The 14,634-nt window shown below is 41.8% G+C and overlaps 1 protein-coding gene across 3 annotated transcripts in view; it reads left to right on the top strand.

Moving 5' to 3' along the window:
* The window catches only part of MGAT4D (MGAT4 family member D), a 32,641-nt gene that overhangs the window by 193 nt on the left and 17,814 nt on the right, over positions 1 to 14,634 (top strand). Inside the window, exons 2-5 of one of the 3 annotated variants that reach the window (XM_040064602.2) lie at positions 31 to 182; positions 11,035 to 11,196; positions 12,106 to 12,246; positions 13,958 to 14,091. In XM_040064602.2, the coding sequence (XP_039920536.1) occupies positions 11,172 to 11,196; positions 12,106 to 12,246; positions 13,958 to 14,091 (300 nt within the window). In that variant the 5' untranslated portion in view covers positions 31 to 182; positions 11,035 to 11,171. Of the gene's footprint in view, positions 1 to 30; positions 183 to 1,229; positions 1,321 to 3,092; positions 3,289 to 11,034; positions 11,197 to 12,105; positions 12,247 to 13,957; positions 14,092 to 14,634 lie in introns of those variants that run through there. The other 2 variants (XM_040064601.2, XM_040064603.2) reach the window with 2 other exon arrangements.

The following is a 14,634-nucleotide window of genomic DNA, read 5'->3' as shown; positions in this document are numbered from 1 at the left end:
AATTTTTTGTCTTCTTATGGACTGCTGAAGACCTAAAAAGGCAAACAGGTGTGCGTGCCTAAATGGAAAGGCACGTGTGTGAAGCAAGGTGCAATGGCTGAAGTATGGAACCTGTACCAGTGCGCCATTAGACTTCCATCGGGTTGGATTTTGCAGCTGCTTGCCCTGCTTCCTCTTTAAAGGTGAGCTGAAAAGCTTGGATTATTTACCTGATTCTGTGACTCTGCTAAACCGTGTGTTAGTTGTACACACCTCGGCTTCCTGATGCAATCTTGTAAGTAATATGCAAACAAATGCCCCATTGGTTTTAAATGAGCAAAATAATGTTGACCATTACAGCGTTGTGCAGAAAAAATTCACATCACAAGAGGTTTATGTCCAAAAAGGAGGCAGAGGAGTGCCATAGCTTTATTAATGAACAAAGGGAGAGGCCGTGAGGTGTTTCCCATAGGGTCTCAAATTGTTGGAGGACACAGCTCCCTTATTATCCTGATTTTCCCAGAGGCATCACCCTCTCTCTTTCCCCATTGGCTGAGGTACTTGGAAGGTGCAGGAAGGGTCCCGATTCACTTACTCCGCCCCCCTTAACACGCACACGCACCCCTCGCAAAAGGTAGTTCCGTCAAGTCTTTATTCCTTTTCTCAAAGTTCGGGAATTTAGCACGACCTTGGCTCAGCAGTAGTCCTTGTCAGTTAGTGACATTTTCGGAACCTGGTAGTTTCTCCTGTTAGCTCCTTATCTACAGTCTCTGGCCCTGTCTACAGGCAGATTCGCAGCACCTGTTTGTAAGGACACATTCGTCTTATTCCTCTCAGTGTTATGACCGGGGCCTACAGTTGGTTTTTCGGTGCGGGTCCGAGCGTCGGGAAAGCCGAGGGCGGGGGCGGCTCTGCCAGGGGCTTTACAGCGGGAATCGGCGGGGGCACTCGTTCCCGGGGCGAGTGTGTCCCGGGGGAGAGCCGGGCGGCAGGAGGAGCGTGTGCCCGTGGGCGCAGAGCCAGGCAGGTGGCGGAGGGACCCCGCTCCTCGGGGAACGCCGATGTGCGCCGGGGAGCTCGGCGGCGCCGCCCGGCGGGCAGCGGGGCAGGACGGGCGCAGGGGGCGGGCCGGGCCGGACCGGGCAGGGCCGGGCAGGGCAGGACAGGGCAGCGCCAACACGCCCGGCCCGCGTTGCCCGGGCGGAGGCGGCGACGCTGGCGTGGGGTCGTGCGGGCAGCGCCCGCGGGAGATGCGGCTGCGGCTGGGGCAGGTGCTGCCGGCGCTGTGCCTCGGCGCCGCCTTCCCCGTGCTGTGGTACGCCGTGTGGCAGGGGAGCACAGGTGAGAGGGGGCGCCGGGCGCCCCGGCCCGTCGGTGGTGTCGGGGCGCCGAGGGCGGGGGCGCGCCGGCACCTGCTGCGCCCCTTGGGCCGCGCCGTCGGGGCGTGCGGCGCCGGCTGTGCCTGCACGGCAGTGCCCGCACGGCTGTGCCTGTGCCCGCACCGCTGTGCCTGTGCCCGCACGGCTGTGCCTGTGCCCGCACCCCTGTGCCTGTGCCCGCACGGCAGTGCCCGCGCCGGCCGCGCTGGGGTCGCTCCGGCTCCGTCCCGCCGGGCGGGCAGAGCGTGGCCGGGGCGGCGGCGGGTGCCCCCGTCCCCTCCCGGAGCTCCGGACCCGCTCGGCTCTCCGGGCGTGCTGGGCCGATGCGGAACCGGGGGGACCCGAGGCGTGGGCGCCTGTGAGGTTGAGCGTGCGGGTCTCGCCCGTTCCTCCGGGGTCGCGGCTTAACTGCGCCCGTGAAGCAGGTCACGGGTTTGGATCCTTGGGCCATACTCGCCCTATTGAAAATACGACCCTAAATTTAAGAAACAGTAAAAGTTTCTTTTAAACTCTTTTTTTCTGAACTATTTTAATTTTTTTTCCCAATTCCTTTTATAACAAGCATCTTGCATTAAGATGGAAAGAAAAAAATCTAAACGTGATTGCTCTGGCTGTTACTTTAAAAGTGGTCTTGATTTTGTTGTCCGGGAGGATAAAGTAGCATTATCCATCCTGCAATTGTATTTGTGCCTCACCTACAGTTACTTTTTCCTGTGCGTATTTCCAGGACCAGAACACAGAGAAAAAACCCGGAATTATTATATTTTATTTCTAAACTTTCAAATTTTATGCTGTCTTTTTAGTAGGTTATGTAGATGGCACATGCAGACAGACCTGCATAAAGCCATGTGTAAGATTCTCTGAACCAATATAGGAAAGATAAAGCCAATGGTATTTTTCCAAAAAGAAATGAGAAGGACTTTCCAAATAGTATCTCTGAGACTTGCAGACATGTCTTGTTATGGGTGAGGGGTGGTTGGTTTGGGGGGAGTGAAAGAGAGCAGATCTTTGAGTGCTTCCTACATACACCTTTGTAATAGGTTTGGTTTTATAGGTGCAAAAGAATTAGTATAAAGCAATTAGTAGTTTCTGGGATGAACACGACTCCAGCTAGCAGATAATTTGTTTATATCCATTTTTCCTGTAACAACTGAAAGTGGTGATAGAGATCTTGGCCCCAAAATGGCATCTTGAGTGGAGCCAAGGCAGTGCTGATCCTCCTGCCTTTTTAGGTCGACTATATAATTGTTTACCTTACAACATTTTATGTTTTCTTCCGTGGCACTCCTGCCACGAGTGGGGAAGGAAAAATGAGGGGTGTGTCTTAAAGAGACTAAGATCCAGGAGATGTCAGAATGAAAGCGTTTATCCAATCTGCAGCTGCCATTGTGTTGTCTTGTGGCTCATGTTTTGGGACTCCTCGTTACTGATATTACATTTCCATTTCACTTTGTTTTTGACGTTTCTCTGATGACATTTCATACTGGGCTGTTTTGCTTGGGGATTTTATTTGTTTGTGTTTCATTTGTTTATTTTGGGCAAGAGGGATAATGTATGTTGTGGTGTATATGTGTTGTCTTAATTTCTCTCTCCACAGCTGGCTCCTCCTCTACGGTAAACTGAGTAACTAATTCCTCTCAGATGGTATAATTTTCCTAATTACTATTATTATTAGAACCTGTTTTTTTCAGCAAACTTTTGGCAATTGTATGTGTGAATATGTAGTCTAAAGAAGCTCTTAAGCTTGGAAAAAGCTCACAAATGTTTAAATAAAATAGTTAATATTAGTAACTAAACAGAGAAAGTAGCAGTAATAGTGAACGGCTTTGTATTATGTTTATTTTACTGAAAATACAGTCTTTGCTCCCAAGGGGTGTTAGAAGAGAAGCCTTCTACCCACCCAGAAAACCTTAAGAACAGCCAGCCGCAGGTAACAAGAAAGGTTGTTGTCTTTTTCTACAGAGAGAGAAGCATTGGGAGCAAACCCACTAATGCTCTGTTGTTGTCACAGGGTATTTGTTTAAGAAAATGGTTTGAAATTAATCTTTTGCTCTGAAAACAGGCAGATATCTCTGCCTAGGTGTTGTTAAGCCTCTGTTTTTTTTCCTTCTGCATTGCTGCATTTGCTCTCCATTGTCATGCTTAGAACATTAGAGGAATTTCCACTTTTGGTGCCTCTCAGACTATGATGTATGTTTCCTTTTCTAATGCCCTTTTCACTAAGCCCACCAGTTCCTGTGAGTACTGTAGCAGCTTGTCAGCTCCCACCTCTTTCCCTTATTTACCCGATGTTTTCTGGCTCATTTTCTTTCACACATTTGTTATATCTCCCCTCCCTTTCGTTAACTTCTCTGCTCTGCCCATTGAAATGTTTAGGCAGCTCTTGATTTTTGACTGCAATCCATCATTCTAAGCGGCAGTAGTCTGTAGTATTCCCTCAGGTTTCTGTCTAGTTAATTGCTTCTTGGACAACAGTGATTTTGGGATGGTAAATAAGCTTTGTAAAACTAGGACAGGGCACCCGAGCTCAGGACTAGTGGTCTTAAGTGCTTCTATGATATAAAAGTACACAGTAGTCCTGTGAAATGTTGTTCAGTTTGTCCACAGTCTCAGAGCCTTTCAGACCTTGACTATTAGAAGTTTAAATCAGATATTGCCTCTGTCCCAATTTCTGTGCAAATAAAATCAGTTGCTTAAGTCGGTGACCTTCAAACACCTTACAGTAAAGGTAGCTTGAGAGATTTGAGTTTCAATGTATTTGCTGTCAATGACAGCGGGAGATAATTGGCTCTTTGGTGCTGCTTCTGATTATTATGTGCAGCCTGAGGGTTGACTTGGAGCTGTGGTACTAAAATCAAGTACAAGTAACTCAAACTGGCATAGTGGGGAAGATGCTACTTGTTCATTCACTTAAAAATACAAAATGAGAATCTACCACAGTCACTGGACTTCAGTTATTGTGGATAATACTGCGTATGTTTTAACTATGCTTAGGAAGATGTTTTTATAGTCACTTTTCCCATTGCTTTTTAAATCTAAGCAAAGGTTTCATACTAAACATGCTGATGTTTTTGTGGCCAGGGAAAAAAAAAATGTAATTGTGGAGACAACCAGTAATGATCAGATCCTCAGCAAGAGTGACTGCTGTGTCTGAAGTTGTGTGGTGATTCCTTCAGCATCCACTGGAGTGCTTGTGAACACGGCTGCTGTCAGCTGGGCTGCTGCAGCAGTTCCTGTTCCGTGTCCTGCATGCTTTTGCTGTGAGTTTTTGGTCCCTCCCCAGGCCCCAAGCAAACAGTTTGGATCTGAGCATAGGAAAGGCTGTTGTTAGGATAGTGTAGAGGTTTCTGCTTGTGAAACTGAGTCACAATTCACTTGTCAATTCACCTGGCCAAAATTGTTTGCTCCCACAAAAACACTTTTCATATAGGTTTGGAGTTCTGAGAGATAGTGTACAACTTAGAGTATACATAGTGGTCTTCTCACACAGTTTTAGCTATTGTTTTCCTCGTAAATGCTAATCTAGTAAAAAAAAAAAATCACAGGTATATAAAAACAATAAAATAAATGTAAGGAGGTAGCAATTTTTCCCCACTTGAAAAACAGAGGGCAAAACCACATTATAAACTCTTTATGAACTTACATAAAGTTTCTTCAGAGGAAACAGTGTTCCTGAATAAAAAGAAGTTTTGGTGTCTTTGCTGGATAACAGTGAAATTTTTGTAAGTCACAGCAGCAAGGTAAATCAGATCATCTCTTTGGCAATGCTTCTTCATGCTGCTCTCAAGGGTTACAAGATGAAATCTCCTTGAATTGGTTTGTAACCTGTTTCTGCCCTCTTCACCTAAATTTGTGGGGTACTTTGCCCAAAGAAATTAAAAGTAAGCTTTGCCTGGAAGTTAGGAGAAGTTGATGCTGAAATAGGATGTCACGAGGATCTAGGCATGTTAATAAACACATGTTGAGTCAAAACATTGTGAAACCTGAATTTCTTTAGTTATTCCTTTGAGGTAGGGTGAACAAGAGAGAAGCTGCTCATACGATTACATTCACAGAAGTATACGTAAGGCTCAGCAATTTTTTTAACATCTACATTTTGTATTTGTTCCACAAATCGAGGGGGAAAAAGTTTGGTCATTGCAAAGGGTTAAAGAGGTATTTTCCCCAGCTGAAATACAGTAATGCATAAGCTAGCCCAGACAGCATGATTACACATTTCTTGTATTTCCAGTCGTCTTCTGCCCGTGGTGTTAGCCTTTGTTTCAGCTGTGCAGCCAAGCGCAGGTCCTCAGGAGATTCTGTCATTTGTGATGGAGTTCTTTGCAGCTTTCCTGTCCAGGCCCAACCGGCATACTCTGGCTCAAAGCTTCAATTAAATAGTGGCAAATTGACAGATTTGATAAGGAAGTCTTGCGTTACGCTGCTCTCACTTCAACTAATACAGCTTCTCCAGATTTCTCAAGGTGCAGAAGCCAATCTTCTTCTCTTCTCTAGGACTGCTGGGCTGTGTTTAACCCCGCTTTTCCCAGCTGACTGGTAGCTGTCTTCACTTCATTTCCCTCTAGTCACACTGAGAGCAAACAGAGGTTATTGCACGTTCAGGTTTTGCCTCAACATGCAGTTGGGATGTGGCTGAAATGCACGGTGTGATAAGGAAAGGGTTTTTCAGTCCATCAATCACTTACTCAGTTCCTTTGTGCAGTTCTGCATTTTGGCATTTAAAAAAGCCCTCCAACATACAACAGCCTCAAATGGTCCACTTTAAGCTTAGTGTTTACTGGTCCAAAATGTTATATCAAAATTCATACCCAAGACTTTGAAAAGCTGTGTTGTACTGGCTTTGAAGTGTGTAATTTACTAAATGAAGATTCTGCTGCTTCTTACTTTTACTTCGGGCAGGACTGGGCCTAAAGAGTAGGGGAGCTCAGCCATAAATCTTGTGGTGCAAAAGATGGCCAGTTATTGTTGGGTTTTGTAGAGAAGGGGATGAAGGAGAATTTCAGACCTCTCTTTGTTTGCTGTACAGTGTCTCCTCATGACCTGTACTTAAATGAGTATAAACATCTGACCTTCATGCTTGCCTAGTGTTGTGCACTGAGTCTTGAGGAACAGAGCTGTGGCTAGAAATACCTTAGCTGGTGGCGGCTAGGCATTTAACTAAATGTGTGAGCAATTTAGTAGTAGCTGCTACCGCAGGAAGAGAAGTAAAATATTTAAAATACCAAGCAGAACAAAGCAATAGCAGTCGCTTGAAGTGAATGAGTACTACCTAAAAACCAAAGTATACCAGTTATGGGCAAACACCATACAATAGCCATTCAATTTCTATATTCTTTCACCTGTTTTAATAATACTGCTTTCCTATATGGTGATGTTCTGACTGACTATTTTAAGATCACATTTCACTACATTCTAGGATAGGAAAAGGCGGGAGTCTAAAATGAGGATTGTTTGCCAACATTTAAGAAAATATTATTAGAGCTGAAGTTGTATTTTCTTTGAAACAAGTTTGCTTATCTATTTTCAGCTAGCTACAGTATGTAAATTGTTCAGTAAAAAATATTCTGTGCCAAAGTCAAGACTGAGTCCATGTTCTTTACACAACATTATGAGTTTTTAAAATGCAGTTATGCATTTTGATCTGCCTTTAACTCTGTGTGTGTTTGTTTTAATGTTGAAAGCATTCTGATTCTCTCCCCAGTATGGGAATAGAGGAATCCTATCTCCCCTGCCCCAAATTGCTGGCACAGTGCTTTTCTTTGATGTCCCTGGGTTAATGCAAAGTCCCCCCCCCGCCTTGTAGCTGCTGATGTGGACCCTGTCAAAGGAGAGCAGACGTCTCTAACATTTTGGAAGACACAATATTGTACTGTAAGACTCTAAACAAAATAGTTAAAGGTAATGCACGTTGTTGAATTTAAGTGTTTGCATAAGAACTTGCTCTTTTGACCTGAGGCAGAGGCATTGTTTGGGGATTTTTTTTTTTTTTTTTTTTTTTTTTTCCTTACTGAGAGAGCACAAAACCTGAGCATGCAAAGCACATAACAAGATTGAGAAAGGTATCTCATATTAGATCAGTTATGGAGAGATAATCGACTGCCAGTTATTAGTGCAGTGCGTGCCTCAGTGGTTTAACATGCCTCATTAACCTGAACAGTGAGCTGTGGTGCCAAGCACAGAGTATGACAAGATCTTTTGCAGTTAGTGTGCTTATATAGTTTTGTTTTAAGGAGGCCATTAACCAAATACTGGTTTCTCAAAGAAACAGTCTTTGGGCATGATAAGCAGTGTAGCTTGTAAACAAGACATAGGAACTCTTTCTTGGAAATGGGAAAAGATTCACTGCTAGACTTGGAAGTGTTTTCTTTCCTCCTTTCTGCCACTCCAAACTCTCCTTTTATTTTCTTTTCTGTTTGAGTGCCAGGAAGAGATAGCAATGAATTGTTCCACAGCTCTTAGGTATTGCCAGAAATCATTAGTGATACTGGAAGCATTTATGGTCATACAGGAAATGTGTATGTGTGGAGGTAAGAGAAATAATCAGTTGGCTTTTTGAATGAGTATTTGCTTTAGAGATTGGTGTTGTTTCTAAACAGTTTCGATTTGCGGTGCAGAAAGTTTTATATATATATATATATATATATAAAATGTATCTATCAGGAGATAACACAGAGCGCATTTAAAACCATTTTAAATGTTCTATGTTGGAATTACAGTATCCATACCTATACATGTGCCACTGTGTAGTTAGCAGTCAGAGGAAAGCTACAGTAGAGCTGAAAATTCACTGCAGAAGCTTTTGAGTGCTGTCACTGTGTCTAGGAGGTGGCTGGGTCTTTTTTTCCTCCCATGGCTTGTAGCCAGTGTAGCCCCGTTGACTTTTCCTAGAAGGGAAGTTCAGTGAACCACTCTCAGCCCATCGGAGTGATTCATCTTCAGCTCACCAAGGGAGAAGCCTTTACATGGATTCCCAGAATATGCTCAGATGGAGGGGACCCACAGGAATAATTCAGCCCAGCTCCTGGGCTTGCACAGAGTCACACCCTGTGCCTGAGAGTGTTGTTGAGAGCCCCCAGGACAGGGCTGTCCCTCCTGGCTGCCAGGGAACCGCTGGCTCACGTTCAACTTTCCAGGGACCAGGACCATTGTTAGACAAGGCTGCTGCTGGGCACAGAGGGTGTTTCATGCTGTACCCAAAGCTCCATCTCCTTGTCAGAAAGCACTGTGTTTGTAGAAGTGCCCTATGTCTTTCTAAGCAATCTATTGTGAGCAGCTGGTTTAGTTCTCTGTGGATCCTTAGATGCTGAAAGAACATTTTCCACACACGCACACCCACACAAAACCATTTAAACTCAATAACTGATGAAATATTTGGGGTGTTTAGCTTCATATTGCTTTCTAAACGCACATTTTTTTGCCAGAGGTTTAGTAATAGTTAATGTTGCTTATTTACATGTGCTCTGGTAAAATTTAGAACATTTCATGTTCTATTTCAAACTATGTATTTTCAAAAGAATTTTATTTTTCACCAAGGGTGAGTGAATATTATGTTCCTTGTGTTAAACCCTTGCTTCCTGAGCCATCAAAATCGAGCGAGATGAGTGATTTCTAAGAATCTCGTTCGGTAACGGAACAGAGAGTTCAATTCTGAAAGACTTAAAAATGTAGTTTCCCTCCTCTGGCCTGAAGAAATAGATAAGGCCAACTACAAATGCCAGCTTCTTTGGGTGCCCTCAGTGGTAGCTGAGTGTTGACATTTTATTTCCAAGAGGCACCTGTGACATTTGGTAGGATCACCTGCAAGTAAGCAAATACAGCTGCCATCACTTGGTGCTTGCCAAAATGTCAGCCCAGTGGTGACACTGGTCATTCTGAGTCACACTGACACCGCATAGCTGAGAGAATTCTGAAGAGAGGAGCTCTAACTCATCTGCAATTTCTGTACTAATTCCTTCTGAGAACTGGGATTTGAAGAAAAACTCACATCCGTTACTGTATCTTTAGCTTCTACTTCTGGATTCGGCTTGGAATTGCAAGGTAAATCTCCACCGTGTTTATGTATATTGATGTTCTGTCTGGAAGCACCTTCTTGCTGTGAAAATGGTGTGATGAGTGTCTGTCAGTCACCTAAATCAGCTTAAACCTTTTGTTTTAATTGTATTCATATACATTCTAAAGGGAAAAAAAAAACCCTAAAGATTGGATTATGGCATTGGAAACACAGCTACAAAAGAAAAGCATGAATGAGAAAGTGTATTCCTACCTGGTAGCTGATGAAAGGGACCTTTCTTAGGTATGCCAAAAAATTGAGCTTGTTAGGGGTTCTAGCTCTGCAGCCTGATGCCTTGTGACAGATTTTTTAATTTGAAATCTGTTTAAATCTAATCTATTTTCTATTGTTTGAAGATACACCCTTAATCTGTTTTCACCTTTCTTTTTTTGTTTGTTTTTTTGTTTTTTTAAATTTCTTCTCCAATTTTCTTAGGGAAGCCTATTCAATCAAGTAGAAGTGTCTTGTTGCATGAAGTTGAAATAATCCAGATTTTCCCTCCCTTCTGCAATGCTAAATTTATGTTCATAGCTCCATAGTATATACATAGATACTCATAGATACAAATGCCTTTCTTGCAAGTCAAAACATTTTTAAGAGTGTCAAAAATTTTAGGAAGCATTCATTTTATGGGATTCTATTAAACATCCCTTAAAATTTTAATGAGGTAAATAATGATAATACACATCACATTTCCTTCCTTTTTTCTAACCACTTTGTTCCTAGATGTTTTAAACTTCAGTCTTCCAATCATACATTTATTGATTAAGGACTTGTGTTTAATGCAAATAAAACCCCCTGTTTATCCAAAATGCAAATTAATTCCAGTTTGAAACACCTCTCCAAATCCTCACAAATTTGTGTTACCCCTGCATTTTGCTCGTAGTGTCTTTCACAGGTTAGAATCCCTGGGAATTCACTTTTCCAGAGAGACAGTGGTGGGCCTTAGAAAACGAGAGCTGTCACAGATAAAACTTAGCACAGCCCACAAGTAGAATGGGAGAAGTCTCTAAATAACAGCATTTAACTAGAAAAAAAACCCACACCCAACCAACTAAACCACAAGACCAATAAAAGAAGCAGCATTATAAAACATTTTAAAATGAGGCAGAAGTCCCCTTCCACTTTCCTTACTCTCTGTTGCAAAGGGGTGATGTTATTGAAGTATTGCTTTATACTAACCATCTTTAGTAATAATTAACATACTCCAGACACCTTGTCACTCATAGATGAAGACTGAATGCTTTCAATATTTCTGTTTTATTCTTTATAGTGTTTGATTCACAAGACAAGCCATTACATAATTATACTTTTCAGTGGGAAAAGGGTCATCACAATTTGTTATTTGGTGAAAAACACAGCACCTTCCCCTGCAACTCACAGTCTTTCACTGGCTTTTTCCTTATGGATTTCTTACTCTTGGTTTTGTCTTGAATTTACATTTACCCAGCTGTGCTCCCTAAACTCTACCTTCTTAATACTCTTCCAGACTACTTCTTCTCCTGAATAAACTTTATTATTTTTTATGCACTTTGGTGATGTGACCTTCCAGACCATCTCCTATTCTTTAACTTCATTTCATCACATAAATCACCTTTTAGAAAAGAAATTATGTTCTTATTGCAGGAAATGACTTAAATACGTACCAAGACCAGTTGCTGGAACTTCAGCAAAGACTGTTGTATGCTGAAAAGGAAAATAAAAAAAGATCACACGAACTGAGCAGTGCCCTAGATGAAATTAAACATATAGTTGCAAGAAGCATGAACGCGACAAAAAATCACACAGGTTTGTAGGGGTTTTCTCTGGTTTTTGTTTTGTTGTTTTCTGGGGGTTTTTTTAGGAGTCAATGGAACTAAACTCCCTTACCCAATACTTGATAGGTACTGCTTCCAAATAAAGAAGGAAAGTTCTTGAAAAGCTGTGAAGGTGGTTTCTATGCAGCAAAATTCCAGTATATTTAATGGTTTAACAGTGTGGAAGGACTCCTGGGTCTCTGTCTCGTACACAAATTTCTGGGCAGATTTATATGGTTGTTTGGGTTTTTTTTAAACTGTTTTCTGTAAGGTAGGAAATCTTTATTTTAAAGTAGTAAAGCAAAATAAAATCCCTACTTTTCCATTCTCTTCTATAGCCTTTTGTTTCTTGAGTAGTCTTTAAAGGCCTGTATGTGGTCATTCTTTTTACCACAGGACCTTTTGTAAACTGAGAACTTGTGCTTGAGCTGTGAAAACCACCATGTGTTACTTTTGGGGGAAAGCATTTAAGTTTATTATGCAGTTAAGAAGGTTAATCAGAATCTGTGTTTCTTTTCATTTAAAAATTCTTTGCCAACATGTAAAAAAACCCCCCAAAACCCAGTTTTTAAAAGAACTGCTTACTGTGCTTTAAGATGACTCAATCCTGGGAGTGTACAGACACAGGGAAATAAAGATGGCATTCCCAGGATGTTCAAGCTTGGAGCTCTGTACCAGCACCTGAGTGGGAAGGAGTTGTACTGGGAAATGCTCAATTTAATATAATGTCATATATATATGACATAATATTTCTTAATAATACTTCTGAGGAATAGTTCTGATTGAATAACCTTGTGTGTGGTAATCTGCCAGTGTTCAGCCGAGCAAAGCAGGTGAAGGAACAGGCTTCTCTGCTCGCTTTTGATCTGATGTGTATCTCTGTGTTTGTTGTGTGTTTAAGGTGATATGAAGTGGAAAGAGTTAAACCTCACCAGAAAACTCCCCATGCGTCTTACAAATATCTACTACTACCTCCCTCACCTTCGAGAATACGAAGATGCAATTTTCCCAAATGTTATTTTTGGGCAACAGAGAACTGGAGGTAGGAAATAGAGTTTGGCTTCTATTTTCTAAATGTTTGCATTTTTGATTCATTTCTACCAACGGAGCATACTCAAAAGATTGGAATGGATTTTCTCCCTTAACTTTCTAACGTTGCCAAGCTGAGTGAATTTGAATGGCAATAGCAAAAGTACTTTCAAAATGCCCACCTCTATTTCAAGCCTTTATCTAAAAGTATTCTGAAAACCTCTTGAAATATCAATTAAAAAAATAATCTTAATTGGAAAACAAGATTATTTTTTGTTTTAATCATATATGCATATGGCTAAGATGCAGTAGCTGACATTTTTTCCCCACAAAATTAGTATGGATGAGGAAGCCAAGGAGAATTTACAATGCATTCAGCTTGCCAGTATGACAAGCAAAGGGAAAGGTGATGTGATCATTTAAAAGATATTAATGTATCTTCAGTGTAGCTTTTTCATCCACATGAGAAATTAGCTGACAGCTGTAGAAATCCTAATGAATTCCAGTGAACTATAACCCAGATTTTAAATGCATTGTCCTAACTGTCATGGGACAGGTAAAAGGAACATGCAAAAATAGTAAGCAAAGAAGAAACTAGTCAACCATTTTGCTGAGTTTTGTATTTTGTTGAATTTTTTACTTTTCTCTAGGGTGATTTTATATGAAGAGGCATTGGCAGTGTTTGTGATAAAAAAACCCCACAAGCCCTGGGCCATGCTTATGACAATGGATCATTTTCTACAGACTACTTCTTAGTAGGTGTAGTTGTACAATGTGATCTGGTGTGGCAGTTCTCACTGGAGTGCCTGTAGATCAGCGCCACTAATAAACAAATACTCTGTGTTTAATCTTCTTTAGTTTGTACAGGAAAACCACAATAGCAAGACTGTAGTTTGAGAAGTACAGGGTGACCTTCAGTGTATAAAATGAAACAAACCCCAGTGGATTATCAGGATGTGTGCTGGGAAGGAACAGTGGCACATTGGTGGTTTTGAGCTGACACCGGCATGGAAGTTAAAGTCAGAAACAAGTCACCAATTGCAGCTACTGTTTTATTTCAAACTGATGCTTTCTCACCAGCCTTCTGGGATTTTGGTGAATAGGAATCATCTGCCAGGACTAAGATTCCATAGGTTCACTGAGCGATGTTTGGCTGCTGATTTAAGTAATGCCCACAGTAATGGAAAAAGAGACATCCTGCTGATGGTTTAACGATGCAATACAGCACAGGTTTGCTCCTAGTGGAGTCTTCGCCAGAGGCACTTTCAGTTCCTTTATTTTTAACAACAGTAACATCTTAGTTCTTTTATTCTTATTGATGCTATTCAATTAAACTGCTCAGAAGGATTTTTTAATTGGATTCATTTCTGAAATATACAGCATTCACTTCCTATGAGAACCTCCTCACTAGAGCAGTGTTGGTTTAACCCTTCCTACTTGGATCCCCAAAGCAAGAGCAAGCACTTATTTTGCAGTGCTCGCTTTTGATTCTCAGTAGCAGACACCTACGTGTTTGTCAGAGGCAGCAGTATCTCCAAGTTCTCAAGCATCGACCTGGTGTTTATAACACAGACACAGGTATCTCTAAACTAAACATAGCTGGAGGCATCTCTCCTTCCAGGTAGCAAATGCTGTCAGCAAGCTTCATGGTCACATCAAATCAAAATTAAAATGTGATTCCAGTTTCCCTTAGTTGCACGGCTTGAGGCATTCTCTCTTTGCAGTCTCCCTGGTGATGGGCATTCCTACGGTGAGAAGGGAGAAACGAAATTACCTGATTGATACGTTGCATTCCCTACTGTACCAGCTATCTGAAGAGCAAAAGAAGGACTGCATCATAATCATCCTTATAGCAGAGGTAAGTTTGCATGGAAATGCCACTAGACAATGTGGAGATTGATGTCTAAATGTCATCGTGCAAAACTGCCAGCTTGGCCTTTGGGAGGGATTTCTTCAGGGCCGGAGGAGACAGTGAGCAGTTAGTGCCTCAGTGTTCATATGTGAGAAAAAAACCTGCAATGCAGATGATCAGAGGGAAAAAAGTCATATTTCATTTACCAACGCGGTCGTTGGGTCAGATTTTCCAGCACAACTGTATGAACACGTTATTTATCTCTGAAAGTGAGGTTTTCTGCTTCCAGAATGAAATGTATGTCCTCCCCAGAAAAGTGCCATAAAGCCTGAAAAAAGTAAACTTAGTCTTAGAAATGTTCCAATTATTTATCTTCTGGTTTGATAACATGTATCTTTCAAAGCATCTTAACATATTGGAGCCTTCTGCGTGTGTTCTGGCATTTCCCACGCAAAAGAAAACTGTTCAGAGCCTTGAACATGTCTGGGAAAGTAAACAGTGCTCAAAGTAGAATATTAGGGATAAATGCCTTTTTTTTTTTTTTCCCCT

This window comes from Hirundo rustica, chromosome 5 (assembly GCF_015227805.2).
Source record: "Hirundo rustica isolate bHirRus1 chromosome 5, bHirRus1.pri.v3, whole genome shotgun sequence".
In the NCBI taxonomy this organism is placed as follows: domain Eukaryota; kingdom Metazoa; phylum Chordata; class Aves; order Passeriformes; family Hirundinidae; genus Hirundo; species Hirundo rustica.
This window is presented reverse-complemented; position numbering and strand designations above follow the sequence as displayed.